General features: G+C 56.0%; 1 protein-coding gene across 1 annotated transcript; it reads left to right on the forward strand.

Annotated features, from left to right (window-relative positions):
• Positions 5,646-16,134, forward strand: BCAM (basal cell adhesion molecule (Lutheran blood group)). The gene is made up of 15 exons (XM_018062556.1): positions 5,646-5,811; positions 7,766-7,887; positions 8,422-8,650; positions 8,771-8,841; positions 9,088-9,184; positions 9,281-9,463; positions 10,327-10,463; positions 10,709-10,865; positions 13,313-13,428; positions 13,535-13,676; positions 13,842-13,978; positions 14,141-14,285; positions 14,375-14,519; positions 15,486-15,603; positions 15,696-16,134. The coding sequence occupies exons 1-15, from the start codon at positions 5,730-5,732 to the stop codon at positions 15,699-15,701; spliced, it is 1,887 nt and encodes a 628-aa protein (XP_017918045.1). The 5' UTR covers positions 5,646-5,729; the 3' UTR covers positions 15,702-16,134.

Raw genomic sequence — 20,417 nt, forward strand, 5'->3', positions numbered from 1 at the left:
CCATTTCCTTCTCCAGGGAATCATCCCTGACCCGGGGATCAAACCCAAGCCTCCTGCTTGGCAGGTAGTTTCTTTACCACTGAGCTACCTGTGAGGTGAAAGTGAAAGTCACTCAGCCGTTCCAACTCTGTGACCCCATGGACTGTATAGTCCATGGAATTCTCCAGGTCAGAATACTGGAGTGGGTAGCCTTTCCCTTCTCCGGGGATCTTCCCAACCCAGGGATCAAACCCAGGTCTCGCAGGAGCGACTTTCACTTCACTTTCTTTACCAGCTGAGCCACAAGGGAAACCCAAGAGTACTGGAGTGGGTAGCCTATCCCTTCTCCAGCGGATCTTCCTGACCCAGGAATTGAACCGGGGTCTCCTGCACTGCAGGTGGGTTCTTCACCAACTGAGCTATCAGGGAAGCCCTCAAACCCAGATACCCAAGTTCAAATTCCCTTAGACAAAAAGCCCCCACGTTTCCTTGAGAGTGACACACCCAGTCTTCCCACGGTCCATTCTCATCTCTCTCTCCTTTCCTCGTGGGATCCTTCTTCCAAAGTGGCAATGGATGTGTCTCACCACTGCATCACTAATCCCGAAGGAACCCAAGCCTCCCTCTGCCTAAGTTTAAACCAGTTGCCATCCCGGCAGCCCCCACCTTCTGCTCAGTCCCAGGCCAGGCAAGGAGGGCAACGTAGAGGGCTGCAGGAACCCAGAGCAAACAGCTGATTCAGTTGAGAAGGTCAGGGAGGGCTTCTAGAAGGAGGGAACATCTAAGCTGCATCTGAAAAGATGAGTTAAAAGGTAATTCAGTGTAAACAGAACATGGAAGCATGCGTCACAGATTTAGTTACAAGGAACAGAAGCCTCCTCTGGGGCAGGAAGGGAATTGATTGAGAGGACTCGGGATCACTCACAGATTCCCAGAAGTGATTAGAGAATCAGGATCGGAAAGTGATCGAGGGAACACAATGGGCAGCTGGCCTCCAACCATAACCCAGCCACGATCACACCACAGAACGTGTCTGAAGGGGATACGCTGGGGCCTCAGTGACCACCGGATGCTGGTCATCTCTCTGCCTCTGCCACCCCAGAATAGGCTAGCTGTTGCGTGGAACCAATCACACCGGAACTTTTATTTTAATATAATTTTATTTAGTTATTTAGGGCCGCGCTGGGTCTTCATTGCTCTGTGCAGGCTTCCTCTAGGTGTGGCGAGCGGGGCTACTCTTCCTTGCGGGGCCCAGGCTTCTCACTACAGTGGCTTCTCTTGTTTCAGGGCACCGGCTCTAGGCACACAGTCTTCAGTACTTGCACCGCGTGGGCTCAGGAGTTGCGGCTTGTGGGATCTAGAGCACAGGCTCAATAGCTGTGGCCCAGGGGCTTCGTTGCCCCGAGGCATGTGGAATGTTCCAGGACCAGGGATCAAACCTATGTTCCTTGCACTGGCAGGCGGATTCTTATCCACTGTGCCACCAGGCAAGTCCAACACAGAAACTCATTTGTGTGCAACAGTAAGGGTTTTGGGTGGTTCTGGCTCAGGGTGCAATCGAGTAGTGCTTGGAGCAGGGCAGCTGGGGACTGGACAGACATCCCTCTGCTGTCCTAGACCTCTCCACGTGCTCTCCACGCTTGCTAGTTTGGGCTTCCCCACAGCATGGCTTTCTCAAGGTAGTCAGAGTGCTTATATGATGGCTGAAGTCTTCACAGAAGATATTCAGTGATGCAGACAAAAGTTACATGGTTTTTTCTACCTAATCTTGGAACTCATGAATGAAGTATTCTTTTTTTTTTTTTTGGTCAAGCTGCATCTGTGTTGCGGTACGCGGGCTTTCTTTAGTTTCGGCGCAAAGGCTTAGCTTCCCCTCGGCATGTGAGATCTTAGTCCCATGACCAAGGATGAAACCTATGTCCCCTGCATTGGAAGGCAGATTCTTAGCCACCAGACCACCAGGGAAGTCCCCAGTTCTGCCACATTCTAATGGTTAGATGCAAAGACTTAAAAGGAGGGGACATGTCTAACAGATAGACCCTCACCTCTCAATGGAAAGACGGTCAAGTTCAGCTTGTAGGAGAGCATGTGGGATGACAGCTCTTGTCACAGCTATCTTTGAAAAGTAGCACCTGTCCATCTGCCGTCCAGGGCATGGATTAGCCAGTCTTGGTTTGTTTGGTATTAGCACCTGATTCCAAGGTAAAGTGGGATTCACCAGGCTTAGCTCATCTGAGCTACAGCGGAGGCAGGAAAGAAATATCTGTTTGGTTTCAACAGAGGGTAACAGGCTTTTGGCTGCAAGGATTTTTTTTAATGTGGGGATGAGGTTGTGTGCATGCTAAGTTGCTTCGGTTGTGTCTGACTCTTTGCAACCCTATGGACTGTAGCCCGCCAGGCTCTCTGTCCATGGGGATTCTCCAGACAAGAATACTGGAGTGAGTTGCCATGCCCTCCTCCAGGGGACCTTCCCAACCCAGGGATCGAACCCACACCTCTTACGTCTTCTGCATTGGCAGGCAGGTTCTTTACCACTAGCACCACCTGGGAAGCCCCAAAGCGGGGTGCAGCTGCTAGCTAACCCACCCCCACAAAGGCCATTGTAATCCATCCTTTTGAATGTTCAGCATCAGTAGGTATCCTCTGCTTTAGACTTACATTCTCTTCCCCAAAGAGTTCTTTTTTTAATATTTATTTTTATTTATTATTTTGGCTGTGCCAGGTCTTAGTTGCAGTATGTGAACTCTAAGTTGTGGTATATGGGATCGAGTTCCCTGACCGGGGATCGAACCTCAGCCCCCTGCATTGGGAGTTCAGAGTCTTAGCCACTAGGCAACCAGAGAGGTCTCCAACCCCAAAACCTCTTATCAAAGCTCTCCTTGCACAACTAAGTCTTATACAGATAAAAATACATCATGCTGGCCCCCAAGACAACACAAACTCTCAGTAGTTACATTTTCCAGATGCAAGTCTAGAATCATGGGGGAGTAGACATTCCCCCTCCAAATACATCATGACTCCCTGTATTCCACAATCTGTGAACTAGTTTAGAGTAACCGGCCCACACTGTGGGTTTCCCCGGTGGCTCAGCGGTAAGGAATCTGGCTGGGTTCGATCCCTGGGTCAGAAAGATCCCCGGAGGAGGAAATGGCAACCCACTCCAGGATTCTTGCCTGGGGAATCCCATGGACAGAGGAGCCTGGCGGACTACAGAGTTGGAAGTGACTGAGCACACACACATCCCACACTGTACATAAGATAATAGGATAAAGGTATAGAAATATGGGGCTTGTTACTTAAAATGTCTAAGTAGCTACACATGAGACAGCAATGGAATTAGAAAACTCATTGACTCCAGGCATAGTCAGCTCCTTACACCAAGCACCGTTCTAGACCCTGGGGATACAGTGGTGAACTAAAGTTCCCATTCTCTTGGAGCTTCTGTTTTGTGCCAAACAATAAAAAATAAATATGTGGCAGCGATAAGTGCTGCGGAGGAAAAATGTAGCGAGATAAAGGGCTGGGTTAGTTGCTGCATCAGAAAGGATGGTTAAGGGAAGCTCTGCGATAAGACGATGCCATAGAGATTTGAAGCCAGACAGGGAGGGAGAGATGGCAAGAAAGAATGTCCCACAAGAGGGAAGAGCAAGAGCAAAGGCCCTGAGGCTGAAACAAGCCTGGCGATGGAGGAACAGCATGGAGTCAAAGAGATCTATGTGGCAGGAAAAGAGCTAGCGAGGTGGGGCAGAGAAGAGGAAGATGAGGCCAGGGAGGCGATGAGGACCAGATACAGGACATTGCGCACCATGGAAAGGACTTCAACTTTATTCAGACGGAGAAGATCTGAGCAGAAGGGTGACGGGCTGACTCACATTTTAATGGGATCCTTCCGGCTGTTTTATGGAAGTAAATTGTAGGGGACAAAGACAGATATTTCAGTACTAGTTGGTGCAAGCCCTCAAGGAAATGGCCCTGGCATTTATGACTTTCCTCCTTCGCACACACTCCACACACCCCCACGTTTATGAACCAGAACCAGAACCCCCCGGCTGGTTGGATTAAGGAAGGTGGAAGGGGGCTGTTGAGGAAAGGGTATACCTAGCAGCCCGAGCAGGTGTATGAGCCAGGGGCAGGGGAGCCGGGGAGTGGGTGCCTGGGGTCCCTGTGTAGAAGCTTGTGCCAGGGAGCTCTTTTGTCCACTTGCGAGTTTGCAGTGGGCCGTGTTGGGCCATGATCCAGTCTGGGTGGGGTTTGCATGTGAGCCTGTGTACTCCTGCATTTGAGCCTTGCAAACCTTCCCTGAGTTCTTGCTCCATGTCTTGCCTGGGCTGGACAGTACTGGGGACGCAGTAGTGATCACAACAGCCCTGGCCCTTCCCTTCCTGGCTCTCTGTCCAGTGGAGGAGACAAACTCATCCCCAGACAGAGCTGACCCAGAATGGGCAGGGCTAGGTGGGGGAGCCCAGAGGTGGGCACTTGACTCAGCCGAGGAGAGCATGGAGGGCTTTCTGGAGAAGGGGAGCTAACGCTAAAAGGTCACCTCTCCCATCTATAATCATCGCTCTCCTGTATGGACAAAGTAGCCTTGACCAGTCTAACCAATAACCCCCGTGCTGACCTATAATCCAAGATGTCCCTGGTGCCTGACCAGTGGTCCCTCTTCTGCCCATCCACCCCCCACATCTGATCAGAGGCCTGGGGAAAGTCTCCCAGCATGACCAGCTGCCCCTTACTAGCCAGTGTTGAGGGCTAGCTTCTCCCGGGTAACCAGTGAAATCTCACCCCACCCCCCAGCCAGCATCTAGGAATTTTGTCCCAGCCAGGCCTGCCTTGTAAGGAGCCCTGGACACTCTGATCTGTGATCCCAAGTCTGACCTGTGACCCTTCCTTGTGACCCATGGCAGGACTCCTCCTTTTTTTCCCTCAGGTGCCTGGGCCTCCTCCCCGCCCCCACTCACCTGTCAACCCCGTTTCTCTTCCCCTCCCCCCAAAGTTGGAAGGGAGTAAAGGGAAGAGAAAGGGAGGAAGGCGGGTGGCATTCCTAGGATTCCCTGGAAGGGGGGAAGAGAGGGAGGGCCCTAGAGAGGAAAGCTAAGAGAAGACACCCCACAGCCCCCACCCCTGCCAGCATCTCAGAGGCCTGGGCAGAGCTGGGTGTTGAAGATCATTAGACATTAGAACTATTAGACATTAGAACCGGGTGGGTTCCAGGCCGCTGGTCAGACAGGAAAGCAGCCTAGCGCACTGGCCACTGGGGAGGCTGGGGATTGCTGGTTGGACTGGGAGAGGCCGGTGCAGGTCCACTGGTTGGACCCGGGCCAGCAGGTCGAAAACGACGAGGGGAGCTCACGTCACTGGCCGGGGAGGGAACGGGTCCCGCCAGTGAGAATGAGGCGGAGAGGATCCGCGGGGATCCAGGGAGGACCCCGCTCTGGACACCGGCCGAACTGGTTGGTCGGGTCACCCGCCAGGGGCGCTGGTCAGTTGGAGCCTGACACCCTGGGGCCGGGGGGCGGGGAGCCTGGCTCCCGGCTGAGCGCTGGGAGGTCGGCTCCGGGCAGTGGGAGGTCCTGGCCTGGCGCCCGGCTTTGGAGGGGGACGAGGGGGAGACCGGGAGGGCGGGGTGGGGCGGGGCTGCCTGGGGCGGGGCCTCCTCGCTCCAGTCCCGGAGGCCGAGGAGTCCCAGCCCGGGCTCAGTCTCTGCCCCTGCCGCCCGCCGCTCGCCGCCCGCTGCCGCCGCCGCCTTGAACATGGAGCCCCCAGACGCGCGGGCTGGGGCGCGTAGGGCCCCGCGGTTGCTGGTGCTCGCGCTCCTGCTGGCGGCGCACCCAGGTATGGCTCGGGCTGAGAGCTGGGCGCGCCTGGGCGGCGCGGGGAGGGGAGGGGAGATGGGGAGGGGCTTTCGCCGACCCCAGGGACCCCAGGGACCCCAGGAAAGGAGGGATATGGAGTGCCCCTCCCAGGGAGAGACCCAGCGACAGTCTGGCAGAGGGCTGGGGATCCTCAGCTGTGTATTAGAAGCGATCTGAGAAGCCGTTGGACCCAGGAGTGCGGGCGCTCCGCTCCCTGCCCCCTCAGACGCTGGGATCTGCCCCGGCTCCCACCCCCGCCTGGCCCCTACTCCCCCGGACCCAGAGGTCCTGGCCTCTAGTGGCCGGAGTGCCTTTTCCCCGGGGACAGAAGAGACCAAAGCGGAACTCCCCGCTCAAAAGTTGTCAACTTTTGAGAGGGTCAGGGACCCTCTGGCTAGAAACCAGCAAGTCACATGCGATTGAGGGTTCCCCCTATTCAGATTCAGAGCCCAGACTCTAAAGGACCCGCCCCTCTCGCCTCCCGCTGCATCAGAAAGGGCTGGAGCCCAGCCCCTGGGCAGTGACAGCGGAACCAAGTGTTTCCAAGTGACAGAGCCCCCCTTCCCGGGGGCCCAGATAAAGCCACGCACCTGCGTGGGGGTTGGAGGAGAGGTAGAGGCCCTCAGGGGCTGCGGGAAGAGAGAACTGGGGGAGAGAGAGATCCCTCTGACCATCCTTGCTGTCTCCACCGCTTGGACCCAGCCCTGGGCACCAGCCTGGCCCCACACTCCCTCCCATGGGGCAGGCCCGGGCCAGAGGTGGGTGCCTGGGAATCCAGGCCCCTGGCACAAGCATGGCGAACAGTGGGTCCCCAGGGGCAAAGCGGGGCCAGGCTGGGCGGGGAAGGGAGGGAGACTCTAAGAACTGAGAGCTCAGGCCGGATTGCCAGCCCAGAGGCTGAAAGAGCTCGCTTTCCTAATGCGAACACCTCTACCTGCCTGGATCCTGGGACAGGAGTCCCGGCCCTCCGCTCCCTTCTCCCTCAGGACCCAGGATCCGAGCCCTCCACCCTGTCCTGCTGTGAGGCACGTGCTGCTGCTCTCTCAAAGAGTTAGAGGGGCCGAGGTGAGGGTAGGGGGCTCGGGCAGGCCTGAGCCAGCCTGTCCCTCCCACATTCCTGAAACCTGCCCAGCCCTGTCCCCCTTCACCGCGCCCACACACCCATCCTGCCTCAGCTCTGGCCCAGCCCCAGCCCCCCACCCCCCTCCCCCACTGCTCCGGATGGAGAGACCCGGGGGGCAGGGCTGGGCAACACGGAGACTGAGAGGAACGCAGAGAACCGTGAAACTAAGAGAGAGACTCAGGGTGAGGGGCGCACACGCGCGCACACACACACGCACACACACGCACACACACGCAGAGGCGGTGACTGAGATGGAGATGATTATCCATCTCGTTGTGCCAGGCCCCAGGTGAAGTACTGGAGGCTAAGGAATGAGCCCGCCAAGGCCCTGCCCTCAAGGGGCATTTGGTCTGGGGGACAAGCAAGGACACACAGGATTTGAGTCCAAGCGGATGGTATGGAGGCCACCGGGGCCCTGTGTGGCCCAGGGGAGGAGTCTTCAGTTCTGCAAGTGAACAGAGAGATGGAGAGACATGCTGATGGGATCTGAAGCTTAGAGATGCAGAAATGAGAGATGAAGGGAGAGAGGAGCTGAATCTGAGGGAGCAGGGGCTGGGGGCCTGGACCTCTGGGTCTGGGGGCGAAGGGGCTGGGGGCCTGGACCCCTGGGTCTGGGGAAGGAGGGCTGGAGGCCTGGACCACCGGGTCTGGGGGCGGAGGGGCTGGGGGCCTGGACCCCTGGGTCTGGGGGAGGAGGGTCTGGGGGCCTGGACCACTGGGTCTGGGGGGGGGGCTGGGGGAGGAGGACTGGGGACCTAGAGAGCTCTGCCTCTTGGTGGCAGTGGGAGAGAGCTCAGTCACCCTCCTGCAGGTTCCAAGGCTGAGGTCCGCCTGTCTGTGCCCCCCCTGGTGGAGGTGATGAGGGGGGAGTCTGTCACTCTGGACTGCAGCCCCTTGGGGACCCATGACTATTTCATGCTGGAATGGTTTCTGGTGAGTGCTGTGGGCTGGGAACGAGGACATGCCAGAGCGGGGCCTGAGAGTCAGGGTGCAGTGGGGCTGCAAATGTTCATCCCCTCATCCGAGCCGGAAAGCCCCTAGGAGCCCCACCAAGCTGCCTTTCCATTTTACAGGTGGGGAAATGGAGGCCCAGCGAGAGGAAGCCCCTCTCCAGGGTACCCTGGTGTCGGGCACAGCTGAGGCTAGAATGAAAGAGGTCCCTTGGCTCTTGAAAGAGGACATTCAGAGGCAGACACCCAGAAGGCAGGAGCCCGGGGATGGGACTAAAGAGAAAGAGAAACAGGAGACCCAGGGCAGGAAAGGAAGACAGAGGTGGAAGGAGGGAACCAGAGAGGGGGAAAGGTGACCACAGACAGGGAGCGGGGGTGGGAGAGCTGGAGAGAGGACGGAGGGACCAGAGAGAGAGTGTGAGAGGAGACCCACGGAGCGGCAGAGGGAAAGGGGACACGGAGGAGGGCCCACGGCCGGGCAGCCTCTCGCTGAGATGCTCCCCGCCTGCCCCCGCAGGTCGACCGCTCCTGGGCTCGCCACCGCCTGGCCTGGGCCGAGCTGCATGGGTCCAAGCTCTGGGACAAAGACCTCAGCTCCCAGGGCCGCAGCCCCCCGTACCAGCTGGACTCCAGGGGGCGCCTGGTGCTGCCTGAGGCCCAGGTGGGTGACGAGCGCGACTACGTGTGCGTGGTGAAGACGGGGGCAGCAGGCATTGCTGAGGCCACCGCCAGGCTCAGTGTGTTTGGTGAGTGTCTGTGCCTCCCCTCCAACCACTGACCCCTCCCACAACACACACACATCCTGGGAAAGGGCAGGGAGGTGAGAACCCCGGGAACCAGCTCCTGACTGTAAGTCCCTCCCGCAGCCAAACCAGAGGCCCCGGAGGTCTCCCCCAACAAAGGAACCCTGTCTGTGATGGATGACTTTGCCCAGGAGGTACCTTGGGCCGCATCTTGCTTCCAGGATTCTGAGGGGAGGAGGGGGTCCTGGGCTCCTACAGCTCAAGGTCGGGAGAAGCTGGGGGCTTGGGCTTCCCAGTCCAGGAGTAGGGGTCCGGGAGTTCCGACCTTGGGTCTCCCGGGAGGAGAGGCTTGGGAGCTGGACTCGTGTGTCTGGGTCTGGTCTGGTCCCCAGACTCCAGGGACCTGGCTCCCAGCCCGGGCGGGTCTGTGTCTGTCCCAGATAGCCACTTGCAGCAGCCGCAACGGGAACCCAGCCCCCAAGATCATGTGGTATCGGAACGGGCAGCCCCTGGCCGTGCCCCTGGAGGTGAACTCCGGTGAGTGGCTCCTGAGGGAGCTCAGCTAGACCTCAGGGGCTGGGGCTGGGCGGCGGCCGGGCTGGCTGACCGCCTCCCCGCCGCCCCCTCCCACAGAGGGCTACATGACCGCCCGCACCGTCCGGGAGGCCTCCGGCCTGCTCTCTGTCACCAGCACCCTTTACCTGCGGCTCCACAAGCCCGACCGGGAGGCCAGCTTCCACTGCTCCGTGCACTACCACCTGCCCGCCGGCCAGCATGGCCGCCAGGACAGCCCTTCCTTCTCCCTCACCCTGCACTGTGAGTGGAGCTGGGCCCCTGGCCGCCCCCACCGGGAACTCTTGCGCTGAGGCCTGACCCTCCAAGACTACCCCGGTGACCTGCCCCATCCCTTCCAGGCCTTCTCCCACCATTCCCTCAGGCTGAAGTGGGTACTCACCTCTGACCTCTGACCTCAAGTGCCAGCAGGAACCCTGACTTCTGACTCCCCCCATAACACTCTGAACCTCGTGGAGTCTCAGGACTAACCGTTGTGCCCCACGCTTCCACCCCAAAATGGGTCCCCCCGAATCTCACACTGACCTGTCACCCACATTGTAGCAAAGGAAAGGACTAAGGTTGGCCAAAGGTTAGGGGTCATAGCTTTTTTTTTTTGGCCACGCATGAGGCGTGTGGGATCGTAGTTCCCTGACCAGGGATCGACCCTGCGCCCCCTGCATTGGAAGTGTGGAATCAACCCCCCCACAACCCTGCCTCCAACCCTTTCTATGGTGCCTGTCCTGGTCTGGATGCCCCCAGCCCCTCCGGTCTCCCATACAAGGCAGCCAGAGAGCTCTTCCCAAGGTACACACTGACCTGTACTCTCCACCTCTGACCTCGAGCCCATGATCTCAGAACGAGTGCAAACTTGAGCCTCAAAATATGACCTCTAAGGAACTTCCTTGGTTAAGACTCCACGCTTCCAAAGCTGGGGGTGTGGGTTCAATCCCTAGTTAAGGAACTAAGATCCCACATGCCTCATGGCATGGCAAAAAAAAGAAGAAAAAAGATATTACCTTTGGCCAACCATAGCCCTTTCCTTTGCTGCAGTGCTGGCCTCTCCCCCTTAACCTAGCCCTGCCTTTTAGCCTTGACTCTGATCGTGAGTCTGCCCTTTCCCTTAGATCCCACAGAGAGCGTGCTGTTCTGGTTGGGCAGCCAGTCCATTGCCGAGGGCTGGGTCCGCGAGGGTGACTCTGTCCAGCTGTTGTGCCAGGGGGATGGCAGTCCCAGCCCAGAGTACACGTTTTTTCGGCTTCAGGTAACCCACCCCTTCATCCCCCTGACCTGTGCGATCTACTTGTCTGCACCAACTTCTGACCCTTCACCTGGGTGACCCCTGGCTTAGCAAGGCATGTGACCCAGGAGCTCTCTGTGAGATAGCTCACCAATTTGTGAGAGTCTTGACATACCTTGATGCCTGGCTTGGGTGACCCCGGACCTAACCTGACCCTGCCAGCCCAGAGCATCTCCTGAACTGGGTTCCTCACTCCTGGTCTCCCCCAGGACAAGCAGGAGGATGTGCTAAAAACAAGTCTTGAGGGGAACCTGACACTGGAGAGGGTACAGCGGAACCAGAGCGGGACCTATGGCTGCAGGGTGGAGGACTACGACGCCCCCGAGGACGCAGATCTCTCCAAAACTCTGGATCTGCGTGTGGCCTGTGAGCGCCTCCGGAGCGGGAGGGGGGCCCTGGCATCAGCAATCTCCTCACCCTCACCACCCCCCCCCCGCAGCCCTGTCTCCAACCCTTTCTGTGGTGCCCAGCCTGGTCTCGATGGCCCCGGCCCCTCCAGTCTCCCATACAAGGCAGCCAGAGACCCCTTTCCAAGGCATACACCTGACCTTCCACTGCCTAGAACCTGCTGTAGCTCCCCAGTCCTCTGGGGATAAGACCCACATGCTTCACCCCAGCCTTCAAGACCCACCCTACTGGCCTCATCTTAGGCGGACCCTTCTCCCCATCACACCCCAAGCTCTTCTCCTCTTTCCTACAGTAACTCCTGACTTTCTCTTCCATCCAATCCTAACCCATCTCTCGGGTCCCAGTCTTCCAAGAAGCCTTCTTGGCCCACCTGCACACAAGCCCTGAGCAAAGGCTCTGTGCCTGCTGGGCACTCCTGTCACCTCCCTTCCTGGGACTAGACCCTATGCCACACGTGAACAAGACAGTGAAGCCCCAGCCTCCGCCAGGCTCCAGGGTCCAGTAGGGGAGACAGATGTTAAATGCTGAACACACACTTTTTTTTTTTTTGAACTCACACTTTGAGTCACAGCCCTGCCTCTACAGAGACTAACGCAAAGGAGTGGGATAAGGAAGTGGTGTGGCGAGCAGGGATTATTTTCCATGGAGGGTGTTGGGGGCTGAAGATTCTGACTGCAGGAAGGAAATTTATGGCAAGTGCCCCAGTATCTACACCTCTTGGTGGGTGATGAGGGAAGGAAGCAGGATACAGCAGAGGCGGAAGTTGGGCTTCAGCCTAAGGAAGACCTCTACATGCTCACAGGGCTGAGAGATCCCCAGTTGGGGTACAGGGGCTGGGTCTTTTGCACCTCCACGTCAACCTATCATTGGATGTGGGCTGCCTAGGGAAGGAGGGGACATGACCTTGAGCCAGGGGCTCTCTCTCAGGCAGTTTCCAGAGAGGGCTGACAGCTGAGGGCTGACAGCTGACACCCTTCTCAACAGCTGGGGGAGAAAATCCTTTGCTGCCAAAGGGGAAATCTGAGTGTCCACGACAGAGGGTCAGAGAGACCTCTCTGAGAAGGGGAACATGTGTAGGAAACCAAAGAATGGAACCAGAGCTATGATGAGTCAGAAGAAAAGCATTCCAGGCTGCGGAAACAGCACATGCAAGGGCCCTGAGGCCCACACTGGCATACTGGAGGACAACAGGGAAAGAACAGGGTAGCCGGAGCTCAGGGAACAAGAGGGGAAGGTGGGAGATGAGGTTGAAGCAGTGGGCAGGGTCAACCAGGCAGGACTTTTTGGCTTCATCAAAGAAAGAGGCCTGTATGCCCACCATACTGGGGAACCACTGCAGGGTTTTGTTTTGTTTTGTGTTTTCCTCACTGCAAGAATTTAAGCAGAGGCAAGGGCTGACCAGTGTGTGTTTTGAAAAGATTCCTTGGGGGGCCTTCCCTGGTGGTCCAGTGGATAACACTCCCCACTCCCAATGCAGGGAACCTGGGGTCAATCCCTGGTTGGGGAACTAAGATTCCCACATACCATCACTAAACCCCGTGATGCAACTAGAGAAGCCTGGGCACTACAAAAAAAAAAGAGAGAGAGAGAGGAGTGGGCTGTTTTTGTTTTTGTTTTTGTTTTTTAAAGAACCCAGCACAGCCAAAATTAAATAAATAAATTTTAAAAACAATTTTTTTTTTAAGTCAAACTTGGACACGACTGAGCAACTACACTTTCACTATTTAAAAAAGAAAAGATCCCTCTGGCTGCTCACCAAAGAATGGACCAGAGAGGACAGGAGTCCTGCCCAGTACAGAGACCAGTGAGGACGTGGCTGCAGTGGTCAAGGCAGTTGGACCCCAGGATCAGAGATGGAAAGAAGTGAGAAGATCCATTTGGGGGACAGAGCAGAGAAAGACTTGATGGAAAAAAACGGGTCGTGTGGAGGAGAGAAGGCCAAGGCGTGAGGGGTAGTCAGAGAAGGAGCACCCAACACCTCCCAGGTTATCCATTAACCTTGAGCTCAGATGTCAGCTCTGGAGGCAGGTGGTCAAAGTGGGCCTGTATTTTGGGGTTTTGTTGTTGTTGTTGTTAAGTGTTTATTTATTTAATTTGGCTGCACCAGGTCTTCACTGTGGCATGTGGGGTCTAGTTCCCCAACCAGGCCCCCTGCATTGGGAGCATAAAGTCTTAGCCACTGGACCACCAGGGAAGCCCCATGGGCATGTATTTTGGAGTCAGACTCCTAGATCTGGGCTCAAGGGCCCAGATGAGAGAGTGGAGTGCTCGTGGAGCTGGGGAGAAGTTGGCATTCTCTGCTGACGATTGTCCATTCACGTCTGCCCTTCTCAAAAGCCCTGGGGATCCCCTAACTGATCGGGTGAGGGTCTGGGGAAGGTGACATTCTGTTCCCCCAACTCCAGACCTGGACTCCCTGGAGCTCAGCACAGGGGAGGAGCTTTCCTTATCTCTGAGTAACAGCACAACCGTGACCTGCTCTGCACGAGGCCTGCCCACCCCGATCCTACACTGGACCAAGGTGAGAAGGGAAGGCGTCCCTCCCCAGCACGGGATCCTCCCCTTTCCATCAACCCCTCCCTGCCTCTCACACCCAGCTGGTGCCTGCTGTTTCTCTCCCCACCCAGGACTCAGCACCCATGGGGGAGGACCCCACACTCTCCCTCCACTCCGTCACCTTCGATTCCGCCGGCACATACACGTGTGAGGCCTACATGCCCAATATCCCCCTCCTGAGTCGCACCCGGAGCTTCAGGCTGCTGGTTCAAGGTTCGGGGTATAGGCAGGCTGGGATGGGGATAGTATGGGGGAGTGTGGGGGGCCAGAACAAATGAGATGGGTCCACAGCTGGTCCTTCTCTCCTCTTTTTCTCTCCCTCCTTTCCTTTCCTGGGGTGCCTACATCTTACCCCCTTTCCCGCCCCACCACCCACAGGGACACCAGAGTTAAAGGCAAAGGAGACTCAGCCCAAGGCCGAAGGCAGCTGGACCGAAGGAGAGAAAGTCACCCTGATCTGCTACGCCCGCGGCTACCCGGAGCCCAAACTCACCTGGAGCCAGTTGGGCGGCAGCGTAAGGGACCCTCCTCTGACCCTCCCCAAATCCCAGCCCCTTTAATGGTCCACGCATCCTGTCCTCCCCACCCTCCACCTCCACCAACCACTTCCTTTTCACCTCTGCCCACACACCAAGCCCTTGATTTCACAAACCTGGGCCTGACCTGAGCCTCCACAGCCCACAGAACCAGCCCCTGGAGGCCAGGGCTGGGTGAGCAGCTCCCTGACCCTGAAGGTGACCAGTGCCTTGAGCCAAGACGGCGTCTCCTGTGAGGCCTCCAACCCTCTCGGGAACACCCATCACGTCTTCCACTTTGGAACCGGTGAGTAACCACCGTGGTGGGACCGACACCGGGTGCAGGGCAGACAGCGGGCTGCTGGCTGACCCCTCCCCCGACGCCCTGCTCCGCAGTGGCCCCCCAGACCTCCCAGGCTGGCGTGGCGGTCATGGCCGTGGCCATCAGCGTGGGCCTCCTGCTCCTCGTCGTTGCTGTCTTCTACTGCATGAGACGCAAGGGGCGGCCCGGCTGCTGCCGGCGGAGCGAGAAGGGGCCTCCGTGAGTGGCCCGAAACCTTGAAACTGACCTCTCTACCCCAACCCTGACCTCACCCCGACCTCAGCCCCAAACCAACCACAGCCCCAACCCCAACTCCATCGGCAAATAAGATGCCATCCCATCTCCAACCTCCAACCTGGACCATGACCATCCCCTCCCCTCTCCTCAACCCCACCCAACCCGTAACTAACTCCCAGACCACCCCAAGCTCACCTTAACCCCATCCCCAATCTCATCCCCACCTGTAATCCACGCCCACCCCAATCCCAAAGTAACCTCATCTATACCTCCAGCTTCCTCTCCAACCCCAACCTCTCCCCCAGCCACACCCTCAGCTCCAGCGCACATCCAGTAACCAAACACAGCTTCAGCCACCTCCCCATCCCAAGCCCCCCTGCACATCCCCCCATCCCATTCCTAACTCCAAACCCATCCCCATCCAACCTTATATCCAACGGCAACCACCGGCCACCCTCAACTCCAATCCACAGCCATCATCACGTGCGTACGTGCGTGCTAAGTCGCCTCAGTCATGTCCAACTCTTTATGACCCCATAGACCATATAGCCCGTCAGGCTCCCCTGCCCATGGGGTTCTCCAGCCAAGAGTACTGGAGTGGGTTGCCATGCCTTCCTCAAGAGCATCTTCTGAACCCAGGGATTGAACCTACCTCTCCTGGAACTCCTGCATGGCAGGTGGATTCTTTTCCACTGAGCCACCGGGGAAGCCCAGCCATCCCCACAGCCCTCCCCCAAACTCATCCCAGTGACATCACCAGCTCCAACTCCAAGAACAGCGTCAAGCATGTCCTCACCCCATCCCTGACCCCAGGGCCACTTCCACCTCCTACCTCACCCCCAGCTCATTCCCACCCACCCATCGCCAAGTCTGTCCCCATCCGACACACCCATGGCCAGTTCCTTCCTTGGCCATGACCACCTCCAACACACTGCCTCCTCCCACTAGGCCACCTGGGGAACCCAAGTTGAGCCACTCAGGAAAAGAGCAGCCAGAGCAGACAGGCCTTCTCATGGGGAGTACCTCTGGAGGATCCAAGCATGGGAGCAGGGGCTTTGGAGATGAGGTGAGTGAGGGCCTGGGCCCCTGGGGAGAGGGGGCCACTGCAGGTGGAAGAGCCGCTGTGGGCCCAGGCTGATCTCCCCATCTTTTTCCCAGTGTTGAGCCTGAGGACCTTCCCAGAGGCAGTCATTGAACCCGACCCGGAGTGGCAAGCATCAGAAAACCAGCCCTGCTCACACCTCCGCCTGCCCCCACGTTCCTGGCCTTCCCTCTTCCCTCTCTGGGCCCTCCCTTCCTTCCTCTGTGGGCTGGGCAGGGATCACAGCGGCCTGGGAGGGAGGGGACCTTCCTCCAGGGATTGTGACTCTCCCAGGCCCCAGAATAGCTCCTGGACCCGAGCCCAAGTCCTGGCCTGGGACGAGGCTCGAGGGTCGCTGGCTGGGGCTATTTTTACCTCCTGCCTCCATTGCTGGTCCCCGCCTCCCACCTGACGTCCTGCTGCAGAGTCTGACACTGGATCCCCGCCCCCTGCCCTGACCCCATCGTCTGTGGACACTGGAGTCTGGAATAAATGCTGTCTGTCACCTGGACACCATCCTGTGGCCAGAGCCGCCTCCTCTAGGGGATGAGAGGGGAAGGGGGTGCAGGTGACGCTCTGGCCCTGCTGGCTCTCCCACCCCCTTGCTGGACCTCAGAAGAAATCTGATGTCATGGAGAAAGAAATGAGAGAGAAGGGATGGAGAGTGACTCAGCTGGAAAAAGCTGGAGAAGAGAGATGCTGGGAGTCCAGAGGGAGCTGAACCTGGCCCCTGAAGACCAGTGCCTTTGGGGGGAGGTGGGGTGCTGTCCCCTTAAGTAAAAAATGCCCAGTCTCTCTCACCAGAGACCCAGAGGGAATTGAAGCATCCAGAGGAAAAGCTCTCTGAGCTGTAGAGTGGATGGAATTAGGGATTTAGGCATCTTCTCTGAGGACAGCCTGGGGCCTGCAGCTGCAGGGTGGGAGATGAGGAGGGGCAACTTGGAGGAACCCCCATGAAGGGATCTAGGCGGAGAGAAGAGATGGCAGAAACAGCAAAACAGAGACTTGCCGAAGCGGAGGGAGAGGCATTTGAAAGGAGAACAGAGAGGCTAAGAGGGAGGTCAGAGGGACGGGCTGGGGCAGCTCAGAATTGAGAGAGAGCCACTGAGTCAGACAGAGATGTGGGGAGAGAGAGGCAAAGACAGACAAATAGAGACATGTCCTAGATCTATTTACTGTGCAATTCCAGACCACAGCAATAAAGCGAAGATCACAATAAAGCAAGTCACACAAATTTTTCAGTTTTCCAGTGCATATATTACGTTTACACTGTACTGTAGTAAATATGCAATAGTGTTCTGCCTTAAAAAAAAAAAAAAAAAGTACATAGCTTAACTTAAGAAACACTTTGAAAAACAAAACACTTTCTTGTTAAAAATGGTAACCATCGTCTGAGCCTTCAGTGAGTCATAGTGGTCACATTAAAGGTCACTCATCAGTGACCATAACAAACAGACGAACAATGGAGAACCTTGGAATATTGCAAGAATTACCAAACGTGACACAAAGATACAAAGCGAGCAAAGGCTGTCAGGAAAATGGCACCAATAGACACAGGGTTACCACAAACCTGTAATTTATTTTTTTTTTTAAATGCAGTATCTTCGGAGCACAATAAAGTAATGTGCCATGCAGAGAGGTAGGGCTGCAGAGACAGACAGGAGGAACACAGAAAGAGCTGGGATTCAGAGAGATCATTCCAGTTAGAAAGGGAGGGGGAAAAAAGTTTCAAAAGAGCAGCTCAGAAGCAGTGCAGGGCAGACAAGTGTGACCTTGGGCAAGTGACTTTACCTCCCTGAGTCCATCAGATAGAGATAAATCATACTTGGGCCGTGGACGGCCACTGTGAGGAGGGGGAGCAAGTGTAGTGCATGCTGGGAGGTCTCTACCGGTGACCCCACCCCTCTGTCCTCAGTTTACTCAGCCACCAGATGGACCAAGTAGCATCTATGGCCGTGGGGAGTTGAAGAGATGCTATGGGAACCTCCTTGTAGGCAACTGAGCAAATGCTCCGAGATTTCCACAACGGAAGAGCTCACATTGGCTGAATTAAGGTGCTCAAATCCCATGATTTATTGAGTCAGATTAAAACAAACAGGAGGGACTTCCCTGGTGGCCCGGTGGTTAAGACTCCACCTTCCAACACAGGGGTCAGGGTTCAGTCCTTGGTTGGGGAACAAAGATGCCTGTCAGGTGTGGCCAAAAGATTAAAAATAAATAAATGTATAAATAAAACAAATGTGAGAAACGAGAGAGATGGGGCAGGTTAACACGCTGAGATGGGGAACAAACGATCAAAGTTCTGCCGCCTGAGCTTGGGGGTTCATGAGGCTCTGCTGTCCTCTCCGTGTGGTGGTGTCCCCAGGCGCAGAGTCGAGGGGCAGCAGGGAGGAGCCACACCCGGAAGCTGCCAGGGCTGCGTGGGGGGCAAATGCATCCAGCCACACCTGCAGGTGGAGGGAAACATGCCTCCTGGCCATGGCTCTCACCTCCACGACGTGAGCACAGGGCTTGCCGAGCAGGGCGAGAGTCCCAGGAGTCACTTAATGACTCTCGGATAAGTGAAATGAGTCAGTCAGTCTTGTCCGACTCTTTGCAGCCTCACGGACTGTAGCCCGCCAGGCTCCTCTGTCCGTGGGGTTCTGCAGGCAAGAATACTGGAGTAGGTAGCCATTCCCTTCTCCAAGGAATCTTTCCGACCTAGGAATCGAACCGGGTCTCTTGCACTGTAGCTGGTTTCTTTACCGTCTGAGCCACTAGGGAAGCTCAAGGACTCTCAGGTACTTGAGGCTTAATCAATCTTTCCCTCCTTCCCATGGACATTCAGCTCACATTTTTTTTTTTATTGAAGTATAGTTGATTTACAATGTGTTAGTTTCTGATGTACAGCACAGTGATTCAGTTTTACATATATAGACAGTCTTTTTCATATTCTTTTCCATTAGGATTTACCACGGAATATTGAATAGGGTTCCCTGTGTTATACGGTATGACCTTGTTGTTTATCCATCCTATATATAATAGTTTGCATCTGCTACCCCAATCTCCCAATCCTTCCCTCCCCCACCCAGAATGGAATATCCTTTTTTAAAAAAAACAGCAGACACACAGAGAAATCATAGAATGATTGGGAGAATTTGATAGCTGTGAAAAGTGTTTAGTGCGAAGCCTGGCACAGAGCATGTGTTCAATATGTCTTTAGTACTGTTATTATTATCACTCATGGAAAATGGAGGGACAGAAAGAAAAGCAAGAAAGGGACCGGGTGGAGAGAGATACCGTATTAAGGGCAGATATTGGTGCGGGGGGCGGGATTTGGGGAGCTGGAGGGGGAGGGAACAGATGGTTGGAGGAGGGGAGAGAGGGAACCCCAGGGAGAAAGGGATGCTCCGCCCAGCACCTGGTCCCCAAATTAATGAGAGGAGGGTCTTGGCCTGCCTCCCAAGAGGGCATACATTTGCATAAGATCCCTCATCTGCATGGCATCCCAGGCAATCTGCATACAGATGGCAGCCTGTGCCCTCCTTAGTCTGACCCCTCCTCCCACCTTGGCCAAGGGTCTGGGGGAAGGGGCAGCAGGTGTGGGGGTGATGAACCACCATGATCTGGGGCTCCAGGAAATAAAGGCAAGTTCAGAGTGGACTCCTCTTGCTCCTCAACCTTCTGTGGCTCCCTTTTGCTCTCAGGACCATGAGGCACCCTTCACCTGGCATTCAGGACCTGCTAAGATGTCACCCCTCACACATACCCACTGCTCTGTCTCTCATATCTTGTGCCTTTGTGAATTTACTATTCTCCCACCTGGAATGTCCTCTCTCATTTCCCGCACTGTAACAAAGATTGCCTCTCTTTCAAAGCCAGGACATCTTTAAGAATTCCAACAAGTTTTCCCTAGTGGCGCAGACAGTAAAGAATCTGCCTGCAGTGCAGGAGATCTGGGTTTGATCCCTGAGTCTGGAAGGTCCCCTGGAGAAGGAAATAGCAACCTACTCCAGTGTTCTTGCCTGGTAAATCCCATGGACAGAGAAGCCTGGCAGGCTACAGTCCACGGGGTTGCAAAGAGTAGGACACGACTGAACAACTAACAACACTCCTTGTCCTTGGAACTTTACAGGAATTTGTGGCACCTCTGGACTCATGCAGATTTTATTAGTAAAGATGTTTTGTTGCAAATGACAAAAAAAAAAAAAGTTGTGTAAATGAAAAGGGAAAATTATTCATTCATATAACCAGGAAGGTCAAAGACTGACTACCTTCAGGCATAGCTGGATCCAGGGGCTCAGATAGTCTCATCAGAAAGCTGGCCTGTTGCATTTCTCAGCTCTCCTGTCCTCCATGCACAGGCAGCTTCTTTTGTCTCCGGAGGCACCGAGTACCAGTGTTTTACCAGTTTAGCTGCTGCTGCTAAGTCGCTTCAGTCGTGTCCGACTCTGTGCGACCCCATAGACGGCAGCCCACCAGGCTCCGCAGCCCCTGGGATTCTCCAGGCAAGAATACTAGAGTAGGTTGCCATTTCCTTCTCCAATGCATAAAAGTGAAAAGTGAAGTGAAGTCGCTCAGTCGTGCCCGACTCTTAGCGACCCCACCGACTGCAGCCCACCAGGCTCCTCCGTCCATGGGATTTTCCAGGCAAGGGTACTGGAGTGGGGTGCCATTGCCTTCTCCTTTACCAGTTTAGCAACCCTCATCAAAAGAGGTGTCCCTTCCCTATTAGTTCAAGCAGACATCTCAGGGCTAATTCTCATTGGTCAGGAATGAGTCCCACCCCCATCCCTGAACCAATCCCTGTGGCCAGGGGA

Source organism: Capra hircus, chromosome 18, assembly GCF_001704415.2.
Source record: "Capra hircus breed San Clemente chromosome 18, ASM170441v1, whole genome shotgun sequence".
NCBI lineage: Eukaryota > Metazoa > Chordata > Mammalia > Artiodactyla > Bovidae > Capra > Capra hircus.

Excerpts from the sequence above, each read along its gene's own strand:
- BCAM (XM_018062556.1), top strand. The coding sequence starts at position 5,730 with ATGGAGCCCCCAGACGCGCGGGCTGGGGCGCGTAGGGCCCCGCGGTTG. Across the intron at positions 8,842-9,087 it reads TGGATGACTTTGCCCAGGAG|ATAGCCACTTGCAGCAGCCG; the intron begins GTACCTTGGGCC and ends TGTCTGTCCCAG. Across the intron at positions 10,464-10,708 it reads ACACGTTTTTTCGGCTTCAG|GACAAGCAGGAGGATGTGCT; the intron begins GTAACCCACCCC and ends GGTCTCCCCCAG.